This window comes from Anser cygnoides, chromosome 6 (assembly GCF_040182565.1).
Source record: "Anser cygnoides isolate HZ-2024a breed goose chromosome 6, Taihu_goose_T2T_genome, whole genome shotgun sequence".
Classification (NCBI taxonomy): Eukaryota; Metazoa; Chordata; class Aves; order Anseriformes; family Anatidae; genus Anser; species Anser cygnoides.
Window position 1 is genome coordinate 30,862,202 of NC_089878.1, and position 18,873 is coordinate 30,881,074.

Sequence of the window (18,873 nt, forward strand, 5' to 3'; positions counted from 1 at the left end):
GAAATAGCCAATTAATCACAAGCATCTTTTGGCAAGCATTTACAAGCAAAGATCTTCAAGTCTTAATCCAGGCTAACAAAGCCCCACTGTCCCCAGATGGAGTTCATTAATCAAATCTGATAATTACCTATAAGGGAGCACTTTGCAGACTTGCAAAGGAAAGGGAAATGGGGATTAAAATTTGCCTCAGAAATGATTAGCCAATTTTCCTTCGAATGTTGGAAATATATCTGAAGAAGTTTAGCAGTATGGAGGTGTAAAGGGGGAATGTTTGGTTTTATTGTTTGTATATTTTATCAAGAGGGTTGTAAGACCCCATTTATGCTAGATTGAGAGCTAATGCATGAGCAGATCACAGATGGAGTTTCGTGGTTACAGGTTCATGTTTACCTTAGTTTTATTCAGATTTTATAAGGGAACAGAATGCTGTACCTGAGCCAGGCGCTTCAACCTTCCTGAAAAGCATTTGCAAAAAAAAAATAAAAAAAAATTCCTAGTTCATGCTCAAATTAAGTTTCTTTGGGTAATGTTTGCAATTACTGCTCTAGCTTTGAGAGCTTGGACCAAAGCCCAGGATTCAGCTTTTGTGTCAGTGCTCGGATTCAGGGATGACTGTGAAGGGTTTTGTGTCAATATTCTGTGTCATCAGTCAGGGCTGGGCGTTTTACTTCCCAAACCTGGCATAAAATGTTTGTTCTCTGTGATGCCTTGAAAAATGCTTTCTTGTTGGTTTGTGAAAAGCCATTGCTAAGAGAGTTGATTAATCCTTGTTCATCTGTTCTTTGTGTGTGTACGCACATCTGCCTTACGTTAGACTGCAAGCTCTCCCTGTTGGAAATCATCTGAGGTGGGAGATTGTCTAATCGCTAGCCCATGGGGCTTTTAGTCTGTGGTGAGTACTCCTAGGGACTAAGATAATAATAATAGATAATAATAATAATAGTAGTAGTAGGCAGACCTGATTTCCTCGGATTAATCTGAAATCTCTTTAGAGACATTCAGGAAGACCATGGACAGCATTCTCTTGGAGTTGCTGGCTGTTTTTCTGTCTACAGGTTTCCCATAAAATGTTTGTCACATTGCCAAGCTTCTCTGTTTCTTTGTATGCAAAGTGCTTTGAAGAGAAAATCTCTCAATAACCAGCAGTATTTCTAAAACATGCTGCTGTCGGAAGGTGAGGTGTGATTTTTTTTATTATTATTATTATTTTTTACTCCAGATACCATTCAATATGAAAAGGAAGTGCTTGCCTTTGTAGGGTCAGTGTTCTGGTACAAGGTTTTTAATGTGTTTGTGTGAGATTTACTCTTTTGTAGCTATATTCATATTATTGCTTCGCACGCTGTTTTGAGAATAATTTTAGACAATGTAGGACTTTTTTTCTAAATACACTGATTACGATACCGTCACAGTCAGTGCCCGGCCCCACAGCCCCGCGCTGCCGTCGCCTCTCCTCAGCGGCCCGAAGCGGGCTTGGTCTCGGCTACGCGCAGCGGCCAGCCCCACTGGGACATTTTGCGAGACACCGGGGATTTCCTGAGGAGAAAAAGGACCACGGCCCCTCCTGTGCCCCTTGCGGGGACGGAGCCACCCGTCCCCGTCTGTCCCCTCAGCCCCGTCCCGGTCCCCGCCCGCAGCTGGGTGGCGCTGCCGGGCGCGGCGCGGGGCGGCGGGGACAAGATGGCGCGCAGCAAGGTGAGGGGAGCGGGGGGGGGCGGGCAGGGAGCCGTGCCGCGGGGCCGTGCCGCGGGGCCGTGGCTGTGAGCTGCCTGCGGGGTTTTCGGTGGGTGCCTGCGGGTGTCTGCCTGGCCTCGCCTTGCCTTGAGGCAGCAGCCATAGGACGCTGTGTTACGGCACAGGAGGCAGGGCTGCGCCACTCGCCTCCGAAACTGCGGCTGCCGCTTGGCCGCTGCTGGCGGTACAACGTTAATTCGGGGCGACTGCGGTGCTCCTGCCTTCGGAGTGCAGATGTGGCTGTAGCAGCTGCCGGTGCTCTTCCTGAAATAACAGGGATGGTTCTGCCGTATTACGAACGCGAGAGAGATCTGTTGGAGAAAGCTGTGCCGTGGTCTCTCTTGTAGCAGCAGCCTGGTATCTCAGTTGGTGGTGCTAAAACTGATGTAGCGCTGAGAGGTTGGAGGCAAAGCAGGGCTTCTGTCACTTTCACCCTGAGTGAAGCAGGCTGGTACACCTGAGCTAGCATCAGTGTGGCCCTACAGTTGTACATCCTGAGCATCTTACCATGGTACCTTAGTATCCTACACCTGAAAATGGCAGTCCTGGATGCTCAGAGATAAGATGCCCAGAGACAGATAAATAACAGATGAAGAGACATATAGGGGAGGATTACTGAAAATTTCATGTGACCAAGAGCCCTGTCCCCTTCCCGAAGAAGGATTCCCTGTTGGGGCAGGGCTCGGTGTTCGCTGCCTGCTAGAAAAGCATGCAGGCGGTTGGTGCCTGAGCATTTCCTGTCCTGCAAAACCGTAGCTCACCAGCACCTGCTCGGCTTCTTTGCTTTCATCTTGCTAGCTGTAAAAAGCATGTTACGCTTTGGACAACAGGGTTAATTCACCTGTGTCTTACGGCAGGACAGCAACAAGCAGTGTGTGTGCAGTTACTGAAGCTGGTGGAGTCATTCTTCAAGCAGCCAGGTGAGCAGTAACAAGGCTCTTAGGAGAAGCCAGCGTAGCCTCGGTTACTGCCCCTATTCTGCTCTTGGCCTCTGCAGGCCTGGCCGCCTCAGCCATTAATTCCTGGCTCCCAGGCAAGCTCCCAGTGAAGGCAGAGCGAGCAATGGGGTATTGAGACAGGTCTAACCTGCTATACGACATGTGGAGACCTGCTGCTGAGCCTTCTTTCCTTCCTCCCCTTGGCTTGTGCAGTGTATGTGAAGGGAGCTAAAGCAATGCTTAATAAAATGACAGGAGATGTACGTGGTATATTTTGGGGAAAAGGAGAAAGATAAAATAGTTTGAGAGCTGCTAATGCAAATTATTAAACAGTTAAACTGGGCAAACTGTTGCTACAAAGTTAGTATCTTAAAAATATATTCCTTTAGGGGACATAAATAATCAGGGCTAAATGTTTAAAAGGTACTTGTGGGGCCATGCAAACTAGGTGAGGCCAACCCTTACCATCTTTCGTGTCTATTCATCCCGTCTCCAAAAGCGCTCTATACACTTCATACCTCTTGATTCTCAGTTTTCTGCTTTATTGTCCCCATCCTTTTTGGCAGCTTCACTTCGTAGAGATTTGTATGCATTTTGTTTGAAGCCAGTTCCTTATTTTAAAATACTAGGTACTATGTAAATTTCCGTTATTCCAGATAATTTTTTATAAGTGGTGTAATTTAAGCTATTTGCTGTCTACTTGGTAAGATTTTGGCGTGTTTTTAAAGAACCATGGTTTAACCAGTGACAACAGATACGAGCTGGCCTGTTGTCAGTATCTTTGGAGATGCAGGGCATAATTTTACTGAATTCCTCTCGTAGCTTCATTTAGTTGGATTGTAAAATTGCTTAAATTAAACAAGGTAAGTAGAGTCTGTTAAAACTTTAGGGGAAATTAACAAAGCTAGCTGAGTGGACAATACACTGCAGATAATATTAATAACTGTTTAACAACATAACTCACAAGAAGCAATTTGATTTTATTTGTATGCTAGTTTATAAATCAGTTAAGGAGAAGACTTAGGCATTGTTGCATATAGTTCAGTTAAAGCAGTGATTAGAAATGCAAACACGTATGCTAGCTGGTGGGATTTAAACCCCTAAGTTGAAATGGGAATTTGTTCCTCTAATGCGTTAAGAGTACCGCTGTGTGCTGCAGGCACTGGTGCTCACTGTAGAGACACCTCCAGTAGCAATGAGTGTCCTGGCTCTTGCTGGAAACCCTAGGAGTGCAGTCATTTTTGTGTTCTTGAATTAGATCAAGCAAGTTTGTATTGTGTTGTGTGGATGTACTGTATTGTGCTGGTAACAGTCAAATGAAGCATCTCTGATTTATTTGCTGGTGTAGAAGAGCCTTTAGAATCTGTTATGTGTTCATGGAGTTGAATAGAATTTGCTCTTATTGACAGATTATTGTGTAAGATAGGATTTTTTGTGTTTTCCGCTGATATACCTGGAACGTGGTACAAGATTAAATGATTTGCATTTCAATGCAGTTGTATTGGTTCTGTCCTCCACCATTGGGCCATGTTAACAGTTATTGTAAAAGGAACCAGTAGTGAAGTAGTTTGATCGTTTTTAGGTTTTATATATTCAAGGATCTGAACTAACCCCTCTATGCTTATAGTGGCCCTCTTACGTTCTTACTTGGTATTGTGTTTCCTTTCTAGGCGGCCATAGTGCTGTGTCTGGATGTAGGCTGTACGATGAGTAATTCTTATCCTGGCGAGGAGTCTTCACTTGAACAAGCCAAGAAGGTTATGACAAAATTTGTGCAGCGACAGGTATTTGTGACTTTGCAGTGGTGTAAAAAAAAAAAAAAGGGGGGGGGGGACCCACAACCAACCAACCAAAAAAAAAAAAAAACCTGGTAAAAAGGGAGATGAAACAATGACATCTGTGAAGTTATTTTTCTCATTTACTAATAATTGAAATAAATGAGAAATGAGCAAGAATTACTCGTTTTTCATGTAGAACTAACAGTGCTCTTTCAGCTGTTTTATGGGTGAGATATGGCAGTTGAATTGGCCACTCTTCTTTTTCAGGTCGGGGAAAAAAAACAGCTGTTTGTCCAAAATATTTCAGCATTCTTAAGATTTACCACAGTGAAGACTCATCTCAAGAAATGAGTCAACCGATTTTTACTTGTTTTATCCCAGACATGCTCATGTCAGTCTGTTAGTTTAATTTTATCTAAATTAGTGATCTCCCTGTAGGATTGCATTTTGGTAGGATGGAACTGAAAGGTAAATCCACTGTACTTGCTGTTATTTTAAAATCAGTTCAGCTTGCTGTCTGTCTAAAATAGATGTGTATGAATCTACCTGTGTTTTTATATCTGTATTGTATTTTCTCTCCTTCCAGGTTTTTGCTGAGAGTAAAGATGAAGTTGCTGTAGTTTTATTTGGCACAGATGGTACTAGGAATGGCCTTGCCAGTGGAGATCAATACCAAAACATTACTGTACATAGGTCACTAATGCTACCAGATTTTGATTTGCTGGAAGACATTCAAACTGTGATTCAACCAGGCTCTCAACAAGCAGACTGTATCCTTTTGTTGAAGAGCACTTGAACTGGCTCAGCTAAGTAGGAGACTGGAAGTCAGTGCTGTAAATTGGGTTCAGGTTTGCCTCCTCACTGTCAGTTAAACTCGGGCCCTGAATCAGTCTTTTTACTGTTTCATCAGATAAATGGGGAAGAGACAAGGTTGCAAACCAGACAGGTCATATAGGAACCTCTTGCACAGTAGATGTTTGAAGACTGCTGAGCTCAAAGCATTGCTTGTTACCTAAAATGCATGTTTGTCAGTGCTGGGGGAGGGAAGGGTGAAAGCAGAAGATCATTTCATAGATGAAACACTTCTGTGACATGATTCATGTTCTGAATGAGATTTTTCTTAATTTTGCTTAGTTCTGGATGCAATTATTGTGTGTATGGACTTGCTTCAGAAGGAAACAGTGTAAGTATGTAGCGTAAAGCCCTTTACAGAATTCTGAACTTGCACTTTGGAGTTGATCTGATTTCTTGTATTACAGCATTGTGTAAATATGGAAAATTTGTTTTGTTTTAAATTAACCAACCAAACAACACACTACATGATTCTGTCCTTGAAGAATTCCCAGGAGACACATAGCTTCTCTGGGTAATCTGTAAACTTTGATTCAATTGGGAACTTCTCAGTAAGATTCATGAGATAACTAATGACATTATACACAGCACTGATGCTTCACTTAAATAGTGTTACTTTTCTTGTGATGTGTTTAAAAAAAAATGGTAATTCAGATGTTAAAAAGCACAGAAAAGGCCTACCAAATTTATAGAGGTGGTGGCAAATCTTACAAAGAAAAAACAAAACTAGAACGGTGCGTTCAGCCTAGCAAAATAAAGGCTGTTGGAGATAATGTGACTGTTTGTAAATACCCAGCATGTAGAAGATAAATGTGGGAGGTAAACATTGTTTAACCTGTAGGAAAACGTTGGCACAAGAACAAGTGTTACAGAATTGTCAGCAAATGTACTTAGACTGGAAGTGTGACTGTAACTATCAGCGGACGAGTGTTCCAGTAGGAGTGCAGGGAAGGGAAGAGAACCTTACTTCCTCTTAAAAAAGAGATTGAAGATTGCTAATAATATTAAATGATCTAATTGTGAATGCAGAGGACTATACTCTGTGATGCAAGTTTGTATTTTTATGAATAAAGTTAATCTGCGTGGAAAGCTGTATCAATCTAACAGTTAAAGTTGAGCCGTAAATTAAAATGATGGTATTTATAGCAGTGTAACCTTGAATACCTATGGAACAACTGCTTTTGTTACCTTGTGGGTAAGTTAAGCAAGCCTGTTCCATTTTTACAAGGACAGATTCACAGCTGCAAAGGAAATACCCAATAAAATCAATAAACACTCTAATGTATTTTATTAGCATTGTACCTTAATTGTTGAAAATTGGTAGAATTCACTCACTTAGAAGTAGTTAGTGATTTGCAAAGTCATAGTGCAAGAGTCCTCAGTTTTGGGGGGTAGGAGTGTTCTGGGGGAATAATATAAAGATGTAAACTTACCCTAAATGATTAGAACAATGAAAGAGCAGCTTCTTCCTAGTATTTTTTTGTTGCTGTTACAAATATATTATTATAGTTTCATTTTTTGTAAGCAAAGAATTAAAAAAGGCCTTCTAGATGATATTTCCAACATATGTAAATGTTCTTTTTGTATTTTAAGAGGAAAGAAATTTGAGAAGAGACACATTGAACTGTTTACAGACCTTAATAGTCCTGTCAGTGAGGATCAGCTGGAAATTATCGTTGCTAACTTGAAGAAAACAGGAATTTCACTTCAGTTTTTGTAAGTATGGATTTAGCTGTTGTACAGAATGCCATTTTAAAGGGAACTAGTTATTCTTTTTAATAATGACCTTGAAGGACCTGGTGATCATTTGGTATATTGTTTCTAAAGAGGAGTACCAATATGTAATATGTTTGTTATAAGTACTTATATGAATTACACGTACCATGAATTCCAGTTATGAACCAAATCCTTTTGATCAGATTGTTTCTTTCCTTTCTGCAGCAGTCTCTCATATTTAGGACTGTTGCCCTCAGACACCCTCCTCTATGGGCTTTCTTCAGTTCAATTTCTTAATACATCTTGTTTTTTGATCTGCCCTGTCTTTACTCTCTTATCCCTCCTTCTTGGTAGACATCTTTACTGAAGTATGATGCCCAGAATTGGTGCAGCACTCTAGTTAAGACAATACCAAAGCCAAGTAGACCTGAAGTATTAATTCATGTGTTTCGCAAGCCATGCGGCTCTTTGTACTTCTGACTGCAACTAGGTAGAAAATGTGAATCTTGATGCAATTTTTGTTTTGTTAGTTTTGGTCTGAATTAGAATAATCAATTTTCTGATTACTACTCTTTGTGTTCTTAGTCTGCCGTTTCCAGTGAATGATGATGATGGAGATGGAGATACAAGTGCCAGCGTACGTTCTCATTTGCACCAAAACCCTTTCCCAAGAAAGGGGCTAACTGAGCAGCAGAAGGAAGGAGTTGATGTGGTGACCAAATTGATGCATACTTTGGATGAAGGAGGAGGGCTGGAAGAAATTTATACTTACAGGTAAACTTGGTTAGTCCTCTTTATCATGCTCTAAACTTACTTTCTGTTTTCTCCCCCAAAAGATTAAATGAATTAAATAGCCACTTCCAGTTTCACTGAAGTCAGTGAATTTTATAACTTGGTACCTTCAGTCCCTTTCAAACAGCTTTGTATGTAGCTCTAAAATAGATAGAAAAGCTTACAGATTTCAGTGGAAAATTATTTGTCTTACATATCTATATTTAAAGAAGAAAACTGATTTTCCTTCATCTTCAATGTCTGAGCATCTTTGAGGGAAGGCTTCTGTAAATGAGATTTTTAAAGCATGTTTTTGAAATAAATAAGGAATTTGTGATATGGTGCATTTGCATTTAATGATAGCCTTTGTTTCTTGGTCTGAGACTTCTTGTAACTTGCTTGTTTGTCAAGCTCCCGCAACTGTTTTCATTGTTGTTGTTTGTTATTAATCATTTTATTTGTGAAGTTTCCTTTGCTCACCCTGCCCAGCTGATCTGGTTTGTATAACAGCAGTCAACTAAACTGTTGCTTGAGCAGTAGTGTTATACTACTCTGCAGGGCAGCCTGAGTCCGTAGAAAAAAGCAGGTTTTGTCATTGCATCAAAATATTGTCTAGAGAAGCAGTATCTTTCTGGGCCCGTTTATCCTTTAGAATAATCCATATGCATTAAGCTATGATGTGGCTTGCCCCCCCCCCCCCCCCCCCCCCCTTTTTTTTTTCCACTGCAGGCTCCTGCTACTGTGTAAGCTGTATTTGTGCCATGCTTTGAGGGGTAATCCAAAATCTTTGGTTAAATAGGCATTTGGCTAATAGATGCAAGCTTTAGTTGTTTAAGAATATGTGAGGTTTCAGATGCAGTTAAGTTGCTTATCAAGCTTTAAGAAGTCAGCCTTGCAAAGCTGTCATGATAATTTACCAGCTCAGATACACTCTGTTTTCCTATATTAATTATTCCTGCTGGTAAAAAAAAAAAATAAATTAAAAAATTAAAAAAAAAAAATCAGTCTTATGGAAATAAATTAGTCATGCAAGGAAAGTAAGCAAGATAATTTTCTTGTGTTGTTTTAGGGTTTGATATTCTGGCTATCAGGCAAGAGTTCCTTCTGTTGCCTCATTTTTTTGGAGGAAGTGTAAGGAAAGCAGAGGAAAAAAGTTTTTAAAGTACTAGTGTGCATTTACTAGTGTTCTGTTGTCTGAATAGCCTTCCATAATAGGGAGTGTTTTTCTTCTATAAATACAAGAAATTAAAAGATAGAATTAATAAATTAAGCTTGGATGACTTTTTTAGGCATTTGTCACTTTCAGGTATTTGATTTTCACATCCCTCCTTGAACATGTGTTGCAGTAATTTTAATAATGTACTCACAAATTCTTTTTAAAACTCTTATATTGATGTTTCTGTTGTCAGAAAAAGTATTTTTTTTTTCTTCCCTCCCTTCCTTCCTTCCAGGGAAAAGAAAAGGGAAATTTAATGTTTGTCATTATAAAATCCCAATGTGTTTTTTCCTTTCGTAGTGCTTCTGTTAGAATTTAAAAAACCAAACCAAACAACGCTGCTTATGCTAAGAAAGTTGAAAAGTAGAAGAGCAGGTGAAACTCTCTACTAATGTTTTTAAGAGCTGATCTTAATATCTGCTAGACAAACTCTTTCAATGATGAGATGTATGTTTTGGGTTTTATCATGATGTGAAAAAGGTGAGGTCAATGCTGTTTTGCTTCGTCATGCAATAAAAATGACATTGAGCACTTTGCACTGAAATTATATAGCAAAATAGCTAATACAGTTTGCTATTCTAGAGTGCAACAGTTAAGTCTGTTTGACTTTACTATAATAGAATATAAATCACTTTTATTTCCAGCTTTTAAATTTTGGACTACAGTGCTTAAATTTGAGCAATTGAATAAACACTTCTTGGTATAAGTTCATTGAAGTTCCCTTTTTTTATTTTATGAACTTGCACATATGCTCTTTAGGCGAGAAATATTCAGAGTAACTTGTTTCATTCTGACTGAATGCTCTGGAAATAATGAGTTCATTAGCGCTGTATTAAAAAAAAAAGTCAAATGTTAATTACCACACAAACAAAATCACGTTAATTGAAACTGGATTCTTTATTTCTTCACCTCCACTGCAGAAAACATTTCACCACCTGGAGAAGCCTTTTCTAATTTAGGTTGTTCAGCTAACTACATGCCCTAATTGGGTGAGCACAGATAAATGTAAAATGCTTAATAAGCAGTTGTGTAGTTTCCTCACAAGACCTATAGTGCTGTCTTAAAGCCCTAATGTCATACCGTCATAAAGGCTCAAGATGGGAATAATCTATTGTGCCACCTCTTTTGTTCCTTCTCTTTTCTGACAATGGTTAATGACAAGATTATTCACACAGTTTATTTTATAATGCTTCATGCAGTTTAAGTTGAAACAATTGGGCTCCTGCATCTCCTTGAAGAGAGTGTATTATCTGCAATGTTTTATTACAGTTCACCAAAGAGTTCATTTCTGTTTTCTTGATTCCATTGTTTAGAGAGAGCCTGGAGCGTCTTTCAATGTTTAAGAAAATAGAAAGAAGACCTGCAGCTTGGTCCTGCCAGTTAACTATTGGTTCCAATTTGTCCATAAGGATTGTGGCCTACAAATCAGTAAGTTCTTAAAATCGTATGTTTTAGTGTACTTTAGCAAGCAGTTAGGTGCAGCTGCATTTTTATTTTAAATTTTTTTAACGTTTAAGGAAAGAGACCTTAAACATCCAAAATAATAACGGCAGAGACCTTGTGTTTAGAAGTTAGTGCATCTGAAACTGTGGTTCCCACAGCAACTCTTAGCTGCACCACATTGTACACTATGTTAAAGAACAAAAATTCACGATGTATAGAAATAGAAGTAATTGCTGTCTACACTGTGAAGCTTAATGGTGTTTAAGTTGGTGAACCTGCTCTTGTGTGAAGCTTTCCATTCAGCACAAATGAAATGTCTGCAGCTCAGTGGGACTTAATATACATTTCTTAACTCCTAGGCATGAGAGGAATTGTGTGTGTGTGTAAAACAGGTAAGTTTTAACAGCTATTGTTCCAAGTCACATCTATTGCTATTTCAGATTTGAAAAAAGTTTATTTTTTTCAGCTTGTTTGCCTTATACTGTTTGACAGAGCTTATGTGTCATCTGTTTCGCTTGTAGTTTTTTTGGTTCCTTCACACGGTGCTAGGAAGAAGTGTATTTAAGCAGAAAAAATGTGCAAAATTCCAGTAACTGAAGAATTATTAGGTAACTGTGTAGTGTGGCAGTACTGATTAATGTTGTGAGATGGAGATTGGTTGGTTTGTTACTTGAATCCAAGACTAGGAGTCTGACCAACATTGTAAGGTTTTAAGATGTATTTAGAAGCAGACATATATTTGATTTTGAAATATAGGTGTACTAGCCTTTGAAGAGCTCTCTGCTGCCAGCTTTCTTTTTATACTTATTCATAAATATGTTTGATCAGGATATTCTTCTAGACATGTACAAATCCAGAGTCCCTTCCCAAAGGTGTTCACACACAAAATAAATGAAGCTTGTGAAGGAGCAACATGAACCAAGTGGCTAGTATGAGGTCACATAGCAGTTGGATGAGGGATAGCAATAGACTTCTGATGTCTACTGCCGTAATCCATTCTGTCTTTTTCTGTTTTCTGCCCAGTTCTCCATTTTTGTTCTCATTCGTTTACTTCTCCATCAATTTCACTTAAATAGAGAAGAAAGCTTATTTCTTTCCCTGTAGTTAGGAAACATTTGCTCATTGCAGATATATTTTTCCTTCTTTTCGTTCTCAGTCCTGTAATACAGCTTGTATCTTTTTGTGCTGTTTGGGGAAGTTGCAGTAACATTTTTATGCTGTAGTATGGTAATGCGACGCAAAACTTGGACAAATGTACTTATTGAGTGTTGAGTCTTCTTCTATCATTAACATATACCTTAATGCTTTGTAAAAAAGCGCACGTGTATTTGTGTAGGAAGTGAAATACCTAGCGAGCAAGTTGCATGTTAGCCTGTGACTAAAAGACTTTCACAAATGACCTAGCCATGACTTTAATAAACAACCAAGGCAAGAATGCAGTCAGTATGATACAGCTTAATGTTTGACAGCTCTCATACAGATAAAACAGTGTGCTGAAAGCACTACGGTAGCAGTCAGGGATGTTTGTTTTGGCTCTAATTATTCCTCCCTTACTGGCAAAATAATGTAGCACTTGGTCTAAGAATTTTTTTTTGTGTTGTAGTAAGCACTCTGTATCCAACTGAAATGTTAATATTCCTTTACGTTCTCATATAAAGCTTACAGAAGAGAAGGTGAAAAAAATGTGGACAGTTGTAGATGCTAAAACCCTCAAAAAAGAAGATGTACAAAAGGAAACTGTTTACTGCTTGAATGATGACGACGAAACAGAGGTTCAGAAAGATGATACTATTCAAGGTATGGCTCCTTTATGTGCACCCTGGAGGCAAACCAAAGATAATAGATTGTTCTTTTAAATCATCTAAGTGCTTTTTAGTTGTATAGTTAGAAGTCTGTGATATTAGACTGCAAACTCTGTAAGCCATTGGAATACAGAGATAATGAGTCTTTGCATATTCTAAAAATTCTTATTTTTCCTACTAATAGGACTAGCAGTAATAATCCCACCAGGTGGAACTTGGAAGGGACTTACAGCTTACTAAACTGTACTCTGGAAGACCATCTCAATTCTGTAGTCAGTATTCATGCTACCTTTACTCTTCAAATCTTCAGTTGTACTGGTAACATGAATACTTTCATAGCACTGTTTTTGTTTCCAGATAGGCAACTGTTCTAGATATTCTGCAGATGAGAGATAAAACCATTGAAGGAAGGGGTAATGTTGAAGAGCCTTACCTTTAAATTATTAACTTACCTTTCAATTTCATGAGAGGTCTGATTTGAAGTAGTGGTATGCGGAGTACTTCTGTAACCATTAGTTTCTTGCTGAGTAGATGAAGTTCATGGGAAGACTAAAGGTCCCAGAAGCATTATGAAATAATCTACTTTTTAAAAGTGGAGTTAATCAATTGTGTATTCTTTTGTGACTATATTTTGTTACTGATTTTTTTTCTATCCCGTTTACTCCTTGAGTCCCACACAAGTAGGGCAAACGTATTAGCTACAAAGGGCAGAACTATTCAGATAACAGTATAGAAATTGCTGTTAAAGAATAAAACAAATTGGAAAATGAAGACAAATACTGTGGTTTTTATTTAACCTCTTTCCACTTTAGCAGAGGTGTTTTATAGTAATAGCAAATAAAAATGTACCAACATCAGTGCAATTTTTTTGTTTTCTTTTTAAACAGAAATAATGGGTAAAAGCTAGCACCCTTTGACTTATAATTTCAAAACTTCTGGTAAATCTAGAAAAAAAATCCACTTTTAATAATGAATATTTCAAAGCCTTTGTGACTGTTCTTTGCTGATGTCCTTGAATGCCCCAGCTGGTAAATGGCTGTGGGATGCTAGTAAACAGAAGCAGTGAACAGTCCCATGTAAACAAAAGAGACCATGAATTTCTGTGTCAGTGGCGTAATATTTTTTATAGGTAAAGAGCAGATGATGCGTCATGGGCTTCTGTGGACATTTTGAGAATTGGCATAATTAGACAATATTTTGCATTTGAAGTACACATACTAAAGTATCTTTTGGTCTGCCTGCTTCTTTGCTTTTCAGTTTCCAGGAAAAATGGTTTGCATATAGGCTTTTCATTCAGGGATTTACTTCTGTTCCTTCCCTCACCTGAAGATACGTCAGTGACAGTGTAATAAAGTGATAATGTTACTGGGGGAGTAGTATAGCTTAGGGTGGGGGAATAAGCAGCTGGAACAGGTGATAGCTGAAAAACTAACAGGTTCCTAATTCATGCGGGTATCCCTGCAATGTAAGGTGAGGAAAGTAAAACAAATATATAGAAAGACCGCTTTTCCCTGCAAGGGTGTTTTGATTTTCCCTTGTGTGATGGTGTATCTCACTTCCACTGTTAACACATTTGTTCTATGAATCCCTTGTGGTGCCATTTCCTTTCCATAATTTGTGGTATGCTTTTTCTACTACACTTGTGCGGAGTGTTGTAGTTTATTTGCTTAAATCTATTCTGTGAGCATAACTTTGTTAGGCAAGATGTTCAGTTCCCTTATTTGCTTTCCTGCTCTCTGTGAGGGCAGTTATGTTACATAAAATGATGTACAGGGGGTGCAAGTGCTGTTCATAAAGTACAAAATGTGTCTGTGGGGTGTGTGCTTTTTTTGTTAACAGGGAAAGTAATTTGAGTGTGTGGAGTGTAGCTGTAGGGCATGCGTGCATTGTTAAAATATTCAGAGAGCTAATTTCAGTGTTAGAATGGTAGGCCCATATGCTTACCAGATGCTCCTCTCTTGTTCTCCAGGGTTTCGCTATGGGAGTGATATCATTCCTTTTTCCAAAGAAGATGAAGAGCAAATGAAATACAAAACTGAAGCAAAATGTTTTTCTGTTTTGGGATTCAGCAGATCCTCTCAGGTACATTACTAAACTTATTTCCATTCAACTTGCTGAGTTGTTAGAGACATGTGACTTCCATGTGAATTTGCTGAAGTTGTTTTATTGTACTGGGAATGGGGCATCTGCTGTCGGGTGTGACAGGAGTGACTTTACATGTATGTAGTCTTGTGAAGAAGAGACATTAATAAATATGGACATGAGGTGTTCAAGGAAAGCAAGAGCCACTGATCTCAGATCTCTACAAAGTGGCTGCAGATGTACTATAGTCTCATTTCATCTGAGTAAATAGTGTTGACAAATCTGCAACAGGAGGTGGTCTTTCTTCTGTTCAGGTTATGCAGAAACCTTCTTGGGCCTTGTCCAGCCGTGAGTGTGTTCTTTTTACTTTCTAACAGAAGAAATCTCTTCCTCAGCGTTAGAGAAATGTTAAAGCTTGAGAGCTAACTCCATTCATTTTTGTTTCCATAAGTATTAGTTGATGAACTGTGCCTTTCCTTTTGCTTCTACTATAACAAAAATTAAGTGTAGAACTCTGTTCTACGTTCTCTCTACATAAGAGAGAACTTAGATGAAGGTAGCATCACTCAAAAACTCTCCATATCCCAATGAAATCTACATTTTTTTTGTGAATGTATGCACTTAGCTGTACTTGTGGCATTAATTTTGTCATCCGTTTTACCTGGAGGCTTAAAAAAAAAAAAATCCTTCCTGAAATGGGATATATGAGGAGAAAATACAGAAATGTGAGTGCCAGTAATTTCTAGAAATCGTAAGCTGCCTCCACTCTTTCTTTTCCAAGACGTTGCACAGGGTGTCTGAAACTTTACTCCATCTTAGAATAAAGTTCACCACCCGAAGCTTAAACAAAATCATAGGGTAACTCTGCCTTCTGTTCTAAAGGCTCCCAGACCTCCTGCTCTTCTTTGAAATGTCTCACTGTGTCTACAGAATAGAATGCTTGATAAAAGGCTGAGGAATCATTACCTTTGCCAGGAAGGAAAGGTGCTGATGAAATAGGAAGTATCTGTATAAGATAACTCCCAACTGTTTTTAACTAAATATATTTCTTTAACTAAACATATTTCTTCTCTGCAGTGCAAGTGGCACAGATAACATATCTAGCAATACACAGGGTTGTTTAACGATTGCAGTGTGATGACCTAAAGCGTATTATTGCCCGAGGAGCTAGGAAGTTACATTTGATTACTTAAAATTAGAAGCCAGCCTAAATGAGACCTGTAACCTTACTGCTCCTTGAGGACATTCAGGATTTAAATTGAAGTAACACAGTAACTTATGTACTGAAAATAATTGATCAAGGAAACACATCATGCTTGAGTTTATATGCCCTGAATTGGCCAGGGCAGAGAGATGGCAGGGGCTGCTAAACCCTGTACCAGGAACTGGGTCTAACATACGAAACTTTGTGTCTGAACTCAGGGTTTTAATGAGACAGGTGTTTTTTGTTTTGTTTTTTATCTTTTCACATTTTGTTAGTTTACAGCTGAGTCTCATTGTCTTCATTTCGTTCTTTAAGATCTGTTTCACTCTGTGTGGTGCTTTCTCAGCTGGAGGCTTGCCTCCTATTTCAGCTTGAAGTCTGACTTTTATTGAAAAGAGAAACTGAGTTGAAAGCAGATGAGAAGTGTCGTGCTCCTGTAAGTGAGCAGTCTTTTCATTTGCATGTTTTTCCACCATTGGTCGGGAGTGTGGTAACACTTTCAGATTGCCTGTATATAATTTAGTGTAGGAATAATGTTTTGATCCACATAAATATGCCTCAAAGAATTAAGAAATCGTTTTTGTATTTTTCAATTCACAAAATATTGCTTTTGACAATTTTTATGATATGCTTCTCCTGTCTGGATTTCATAACAAACAGGAATGGAACTACGTCTTAAACAGTGTGTGCGCTGGTCCTCTAACTGGGAGTGGGAGTAATTAAGCCTAATAGTGGTTGCAGATACCTCAGTGGAATGAAGTTATTGAGGTGTGATGCCAGGTTTAAAATTACTTTGTACAGATAATGATATCAGGAGAATATACAACTAGAATTTTCAAGTTGTGTGCTTTCCTTATGATTTGGCTCCTGAACTTTATTGTTTGGAGTCATAATGCTAACACTATCCAAATGTATGCTTGGTTTTATTTTTTTTTAAAACTTTGGAGAAAAGATGATTTAACTGGAGCAGCTCCAAATGCATAATTAAAGGAGTAGAACCGCCTCGTATTATTTTCTTAGTTATTCATATCCCTCAGGAAAAAAGATCAGAGGCCTCTTAAACTTTGATTTTTAATTTATAAGCAATGCTGTGTAAATCAAGAAATAATACTTGAAAATATTACAAAAGATCAATTTCTCTGGCAAACAGAAAAGGTGCAGTGATACACATATCTGGGTATTTATACTGAGCATAAAATGCCTCAGCTTTTTAAGACAGAAGAGCAAAGAATAATTGCAGGTAGAGTAATTTGAGTTCAAGAATTGTTCTGTAATACATAAAAGTGGTCTGCTCAGGTGTAAGTTGTCACCGACTTCAACAGCATTATGGTAATTTGCTACATAATGAAACTCCAGGTAGTTTGGAGTTGGTGTAATTTGAAGAGATTTTCTTTAACAAAGAAAGGTCATTTTAAGTAGCGTTCTTAGTAATGTGCAGTCTTTTGTGACATCTTTTCATAGTCATAGAATGGCTTGGCTTAGAAGGGACCTCAAAGACCATCTAGTTCCAACCCCACTTTTCTGCTGTTGCAGTGATTCTCTGGGTGTGTCTCAGCCTCTGCAGCTCCAGCTGTTGGAGCAGTGCCCATTAATGAAACTTTTTTTTTTTGTCAGCCATAGAATCATTAAGGTTGGAAAAGACCTCCAAGACCATCTGGTCCAACCATCACCCTACTACCAATGTCACCCACTAAACCATGTCCCTAAGCACCAGGTCCAACCTTTCCTTAAACCTCCAAGGACAGTGACTAAACTCTGCTAACAGAGGTACTTTGCTAGCACAGCTGTATATACTACCTGTTGCTGTTGAAGTAGCTTTATTAATTAAGGATGTGACTTTCTTCAGTTCCTTTTTCATCTATTTTTGCTAGCAAAATTTGATAATATAGACACAGCATAATGTCGGTTAAGTTTAGGTGTTCTGTTAACTACTGCAGCTTTTCACACTTACTGTTGAATTATTGCAGTGGTATCCAGACTCGTAATAGCTGCAAGTACCGTAGTCTTTCATTCCTGCCCATCAGTGGGACAGACAAGGGAATGTCCCGCAGAATATGACTGAGTATCCATATTGAGTGATAAATGGAGTTATAAAACACATACAGGGCTTCAGCTTATATGCACAGTAATTAAAGTTTGTGGCTTCTCATTTGATTAATGCTTTGGTTGTTTAATAATTTAATTGGTCCAGGTACATTAACAACATTTGTTTTAGATCAAGCTAACCCCTGACCATTTGAATCTGTAGATTCAGAGGCACTGTTACATGGGCAACCAGGTTCTCAAGGTCTTTGCAGCGAAAGATGATGAGGTAAGGTGAATTCAAGTTTAACGCTGAAAGCAATTTACCGTGGAACATAAAAGAATAGTAGTGGTGCTTGAGATTATTCCTTCTTTCCATGTTAATGAAACAGAAAGATTCTTAATGCAGTTTACAGTGTTGTTCCATTACCCATTAATATGAAAAGACTTTGGATTAGACCCCACATGAATGCCATATCTCATGGACAATGATAAACTGGTAAATAATTATATTTGTGCAAGGACATGGGGAACCTGGAATTGGTACTTAAATCCATTTTCATATAGACCAAGAGTGTACCCTGTACCTATTGTTTAGACCACACCTCCAAATTATTTTAAACGTAAGAAGTAAAAGCTTCACTGGAGAGCTGAGATGCCTTCCCTTTAAGGGTCTGACTGCTTGTCCTTTCTCTCTGTCTCATAAGATTTCTGAGTTTTTCACACCTAGCGGAAAAGATGGTATGTGCAGGATCTAAAGTTTATCCTTAGCTTTCAATGGATGAGCTATTATGTTGGGATTTGAACTTCTTTTTATTTTTTTCTTGAACATGAAAATGCTTGTGTCATTTATAGCTGAAATGGCAAGTAATTTTGACTAAGTCAGTGCTGTTGAATTCGCTGTGAAAGGTGTATTTCAGCAGACTAATGAGAACTTGCATGACTACAGATTTATTTTCCTTACAGAATGCAGCAGTTGCTTTTTCTGCCCTTGTTCATGCATTGGATGAGTTGAAAGTAGTAGCTATAGTGCGTTATGTTTATGATAGAAGATGTAACCCACAAATTGGCGTGGCTTTTCCGTATATTAAGGATGCGTATGAGGTAATTTTTCACTTTTTCCTTGTTTAGAGAGCTTCCTTATTGTTACTTTGCAAATGCTAATTAATAAATGATCATAACTGAACGATATGAATTGGTGGTGTTGCATAATACCAGAGGAAACCAATGTGATTGTTGTAGTAATTTTATGAAATAATACCAAGTCTTAGGACACGGAAATAGTAAATAATTATACTGTCCTCTATATTAGAGA

The 18,873-nt window shown here is 38.4% G+C and overlaps 1 protein-coding gene across 5 annotated transcripts in view; it reads left to right on the forward strand.

Moving 5' to 3' along the window:
- The first annotated feature begins 215 nt into the window (after positions 1-215).
- Positions 216-18,873, forward strand: part of XRCC5 (X-ray repair cross complementing 5) — a 54,822-nt gene continuing 36,164 nt past the window's right edge. For 2 of the 5 annotated variants that reach the window (XR_010832149.1, XM_013196692.3), the window contains exons 1-11: positions 226-378; positions 4,343-4,456; positions 5,037-5,220; positions 5,585-5,633; positions 6,896-7,018; positions 7,604-7,792; positions 10,319-10,433; positions 12,107-12,245; positions 14,220-14,332; positions 17,785-17,847; positions 18,525-18,662. Coding sequence is in view for 4 of the 5 variants with exons in the window: in XM_013196692.3 (XP_013052146.2) it covers positions 340-378; positions 4,343-4,456; positions 5,037-5,220; positions 5,585-5,633; positions 6,896-7,018; positions 7,604-7,792; positions 10,319-10,433; positions 12,107-12,245; positions 14,220-14,332; positions 17,785-17,847; positions 18,525-18,662 (1,266 nt within the window). In the remaining variant the exon portion in view is untranslated. Of the gene's footprint in view, positions 379-1,521; positions 1,696-2,594; positions 2,655-4,342; positions 4,457-5,036; positions 5,221-5,584; positions 5,634-6,895; positions 7,019-7,603; positions 7,793-10,318; positions 10,434-12,106; positions 12,246-14,219; positions 14,333-17,784; positions 17,848-18,524; positions 18,663-18,873 lie in introns of those variants that run through there. The other 3 variants (XM_013196691.3, XM_066999022.1, XM_013196694.3) reach the window with 3 other exon arrangements.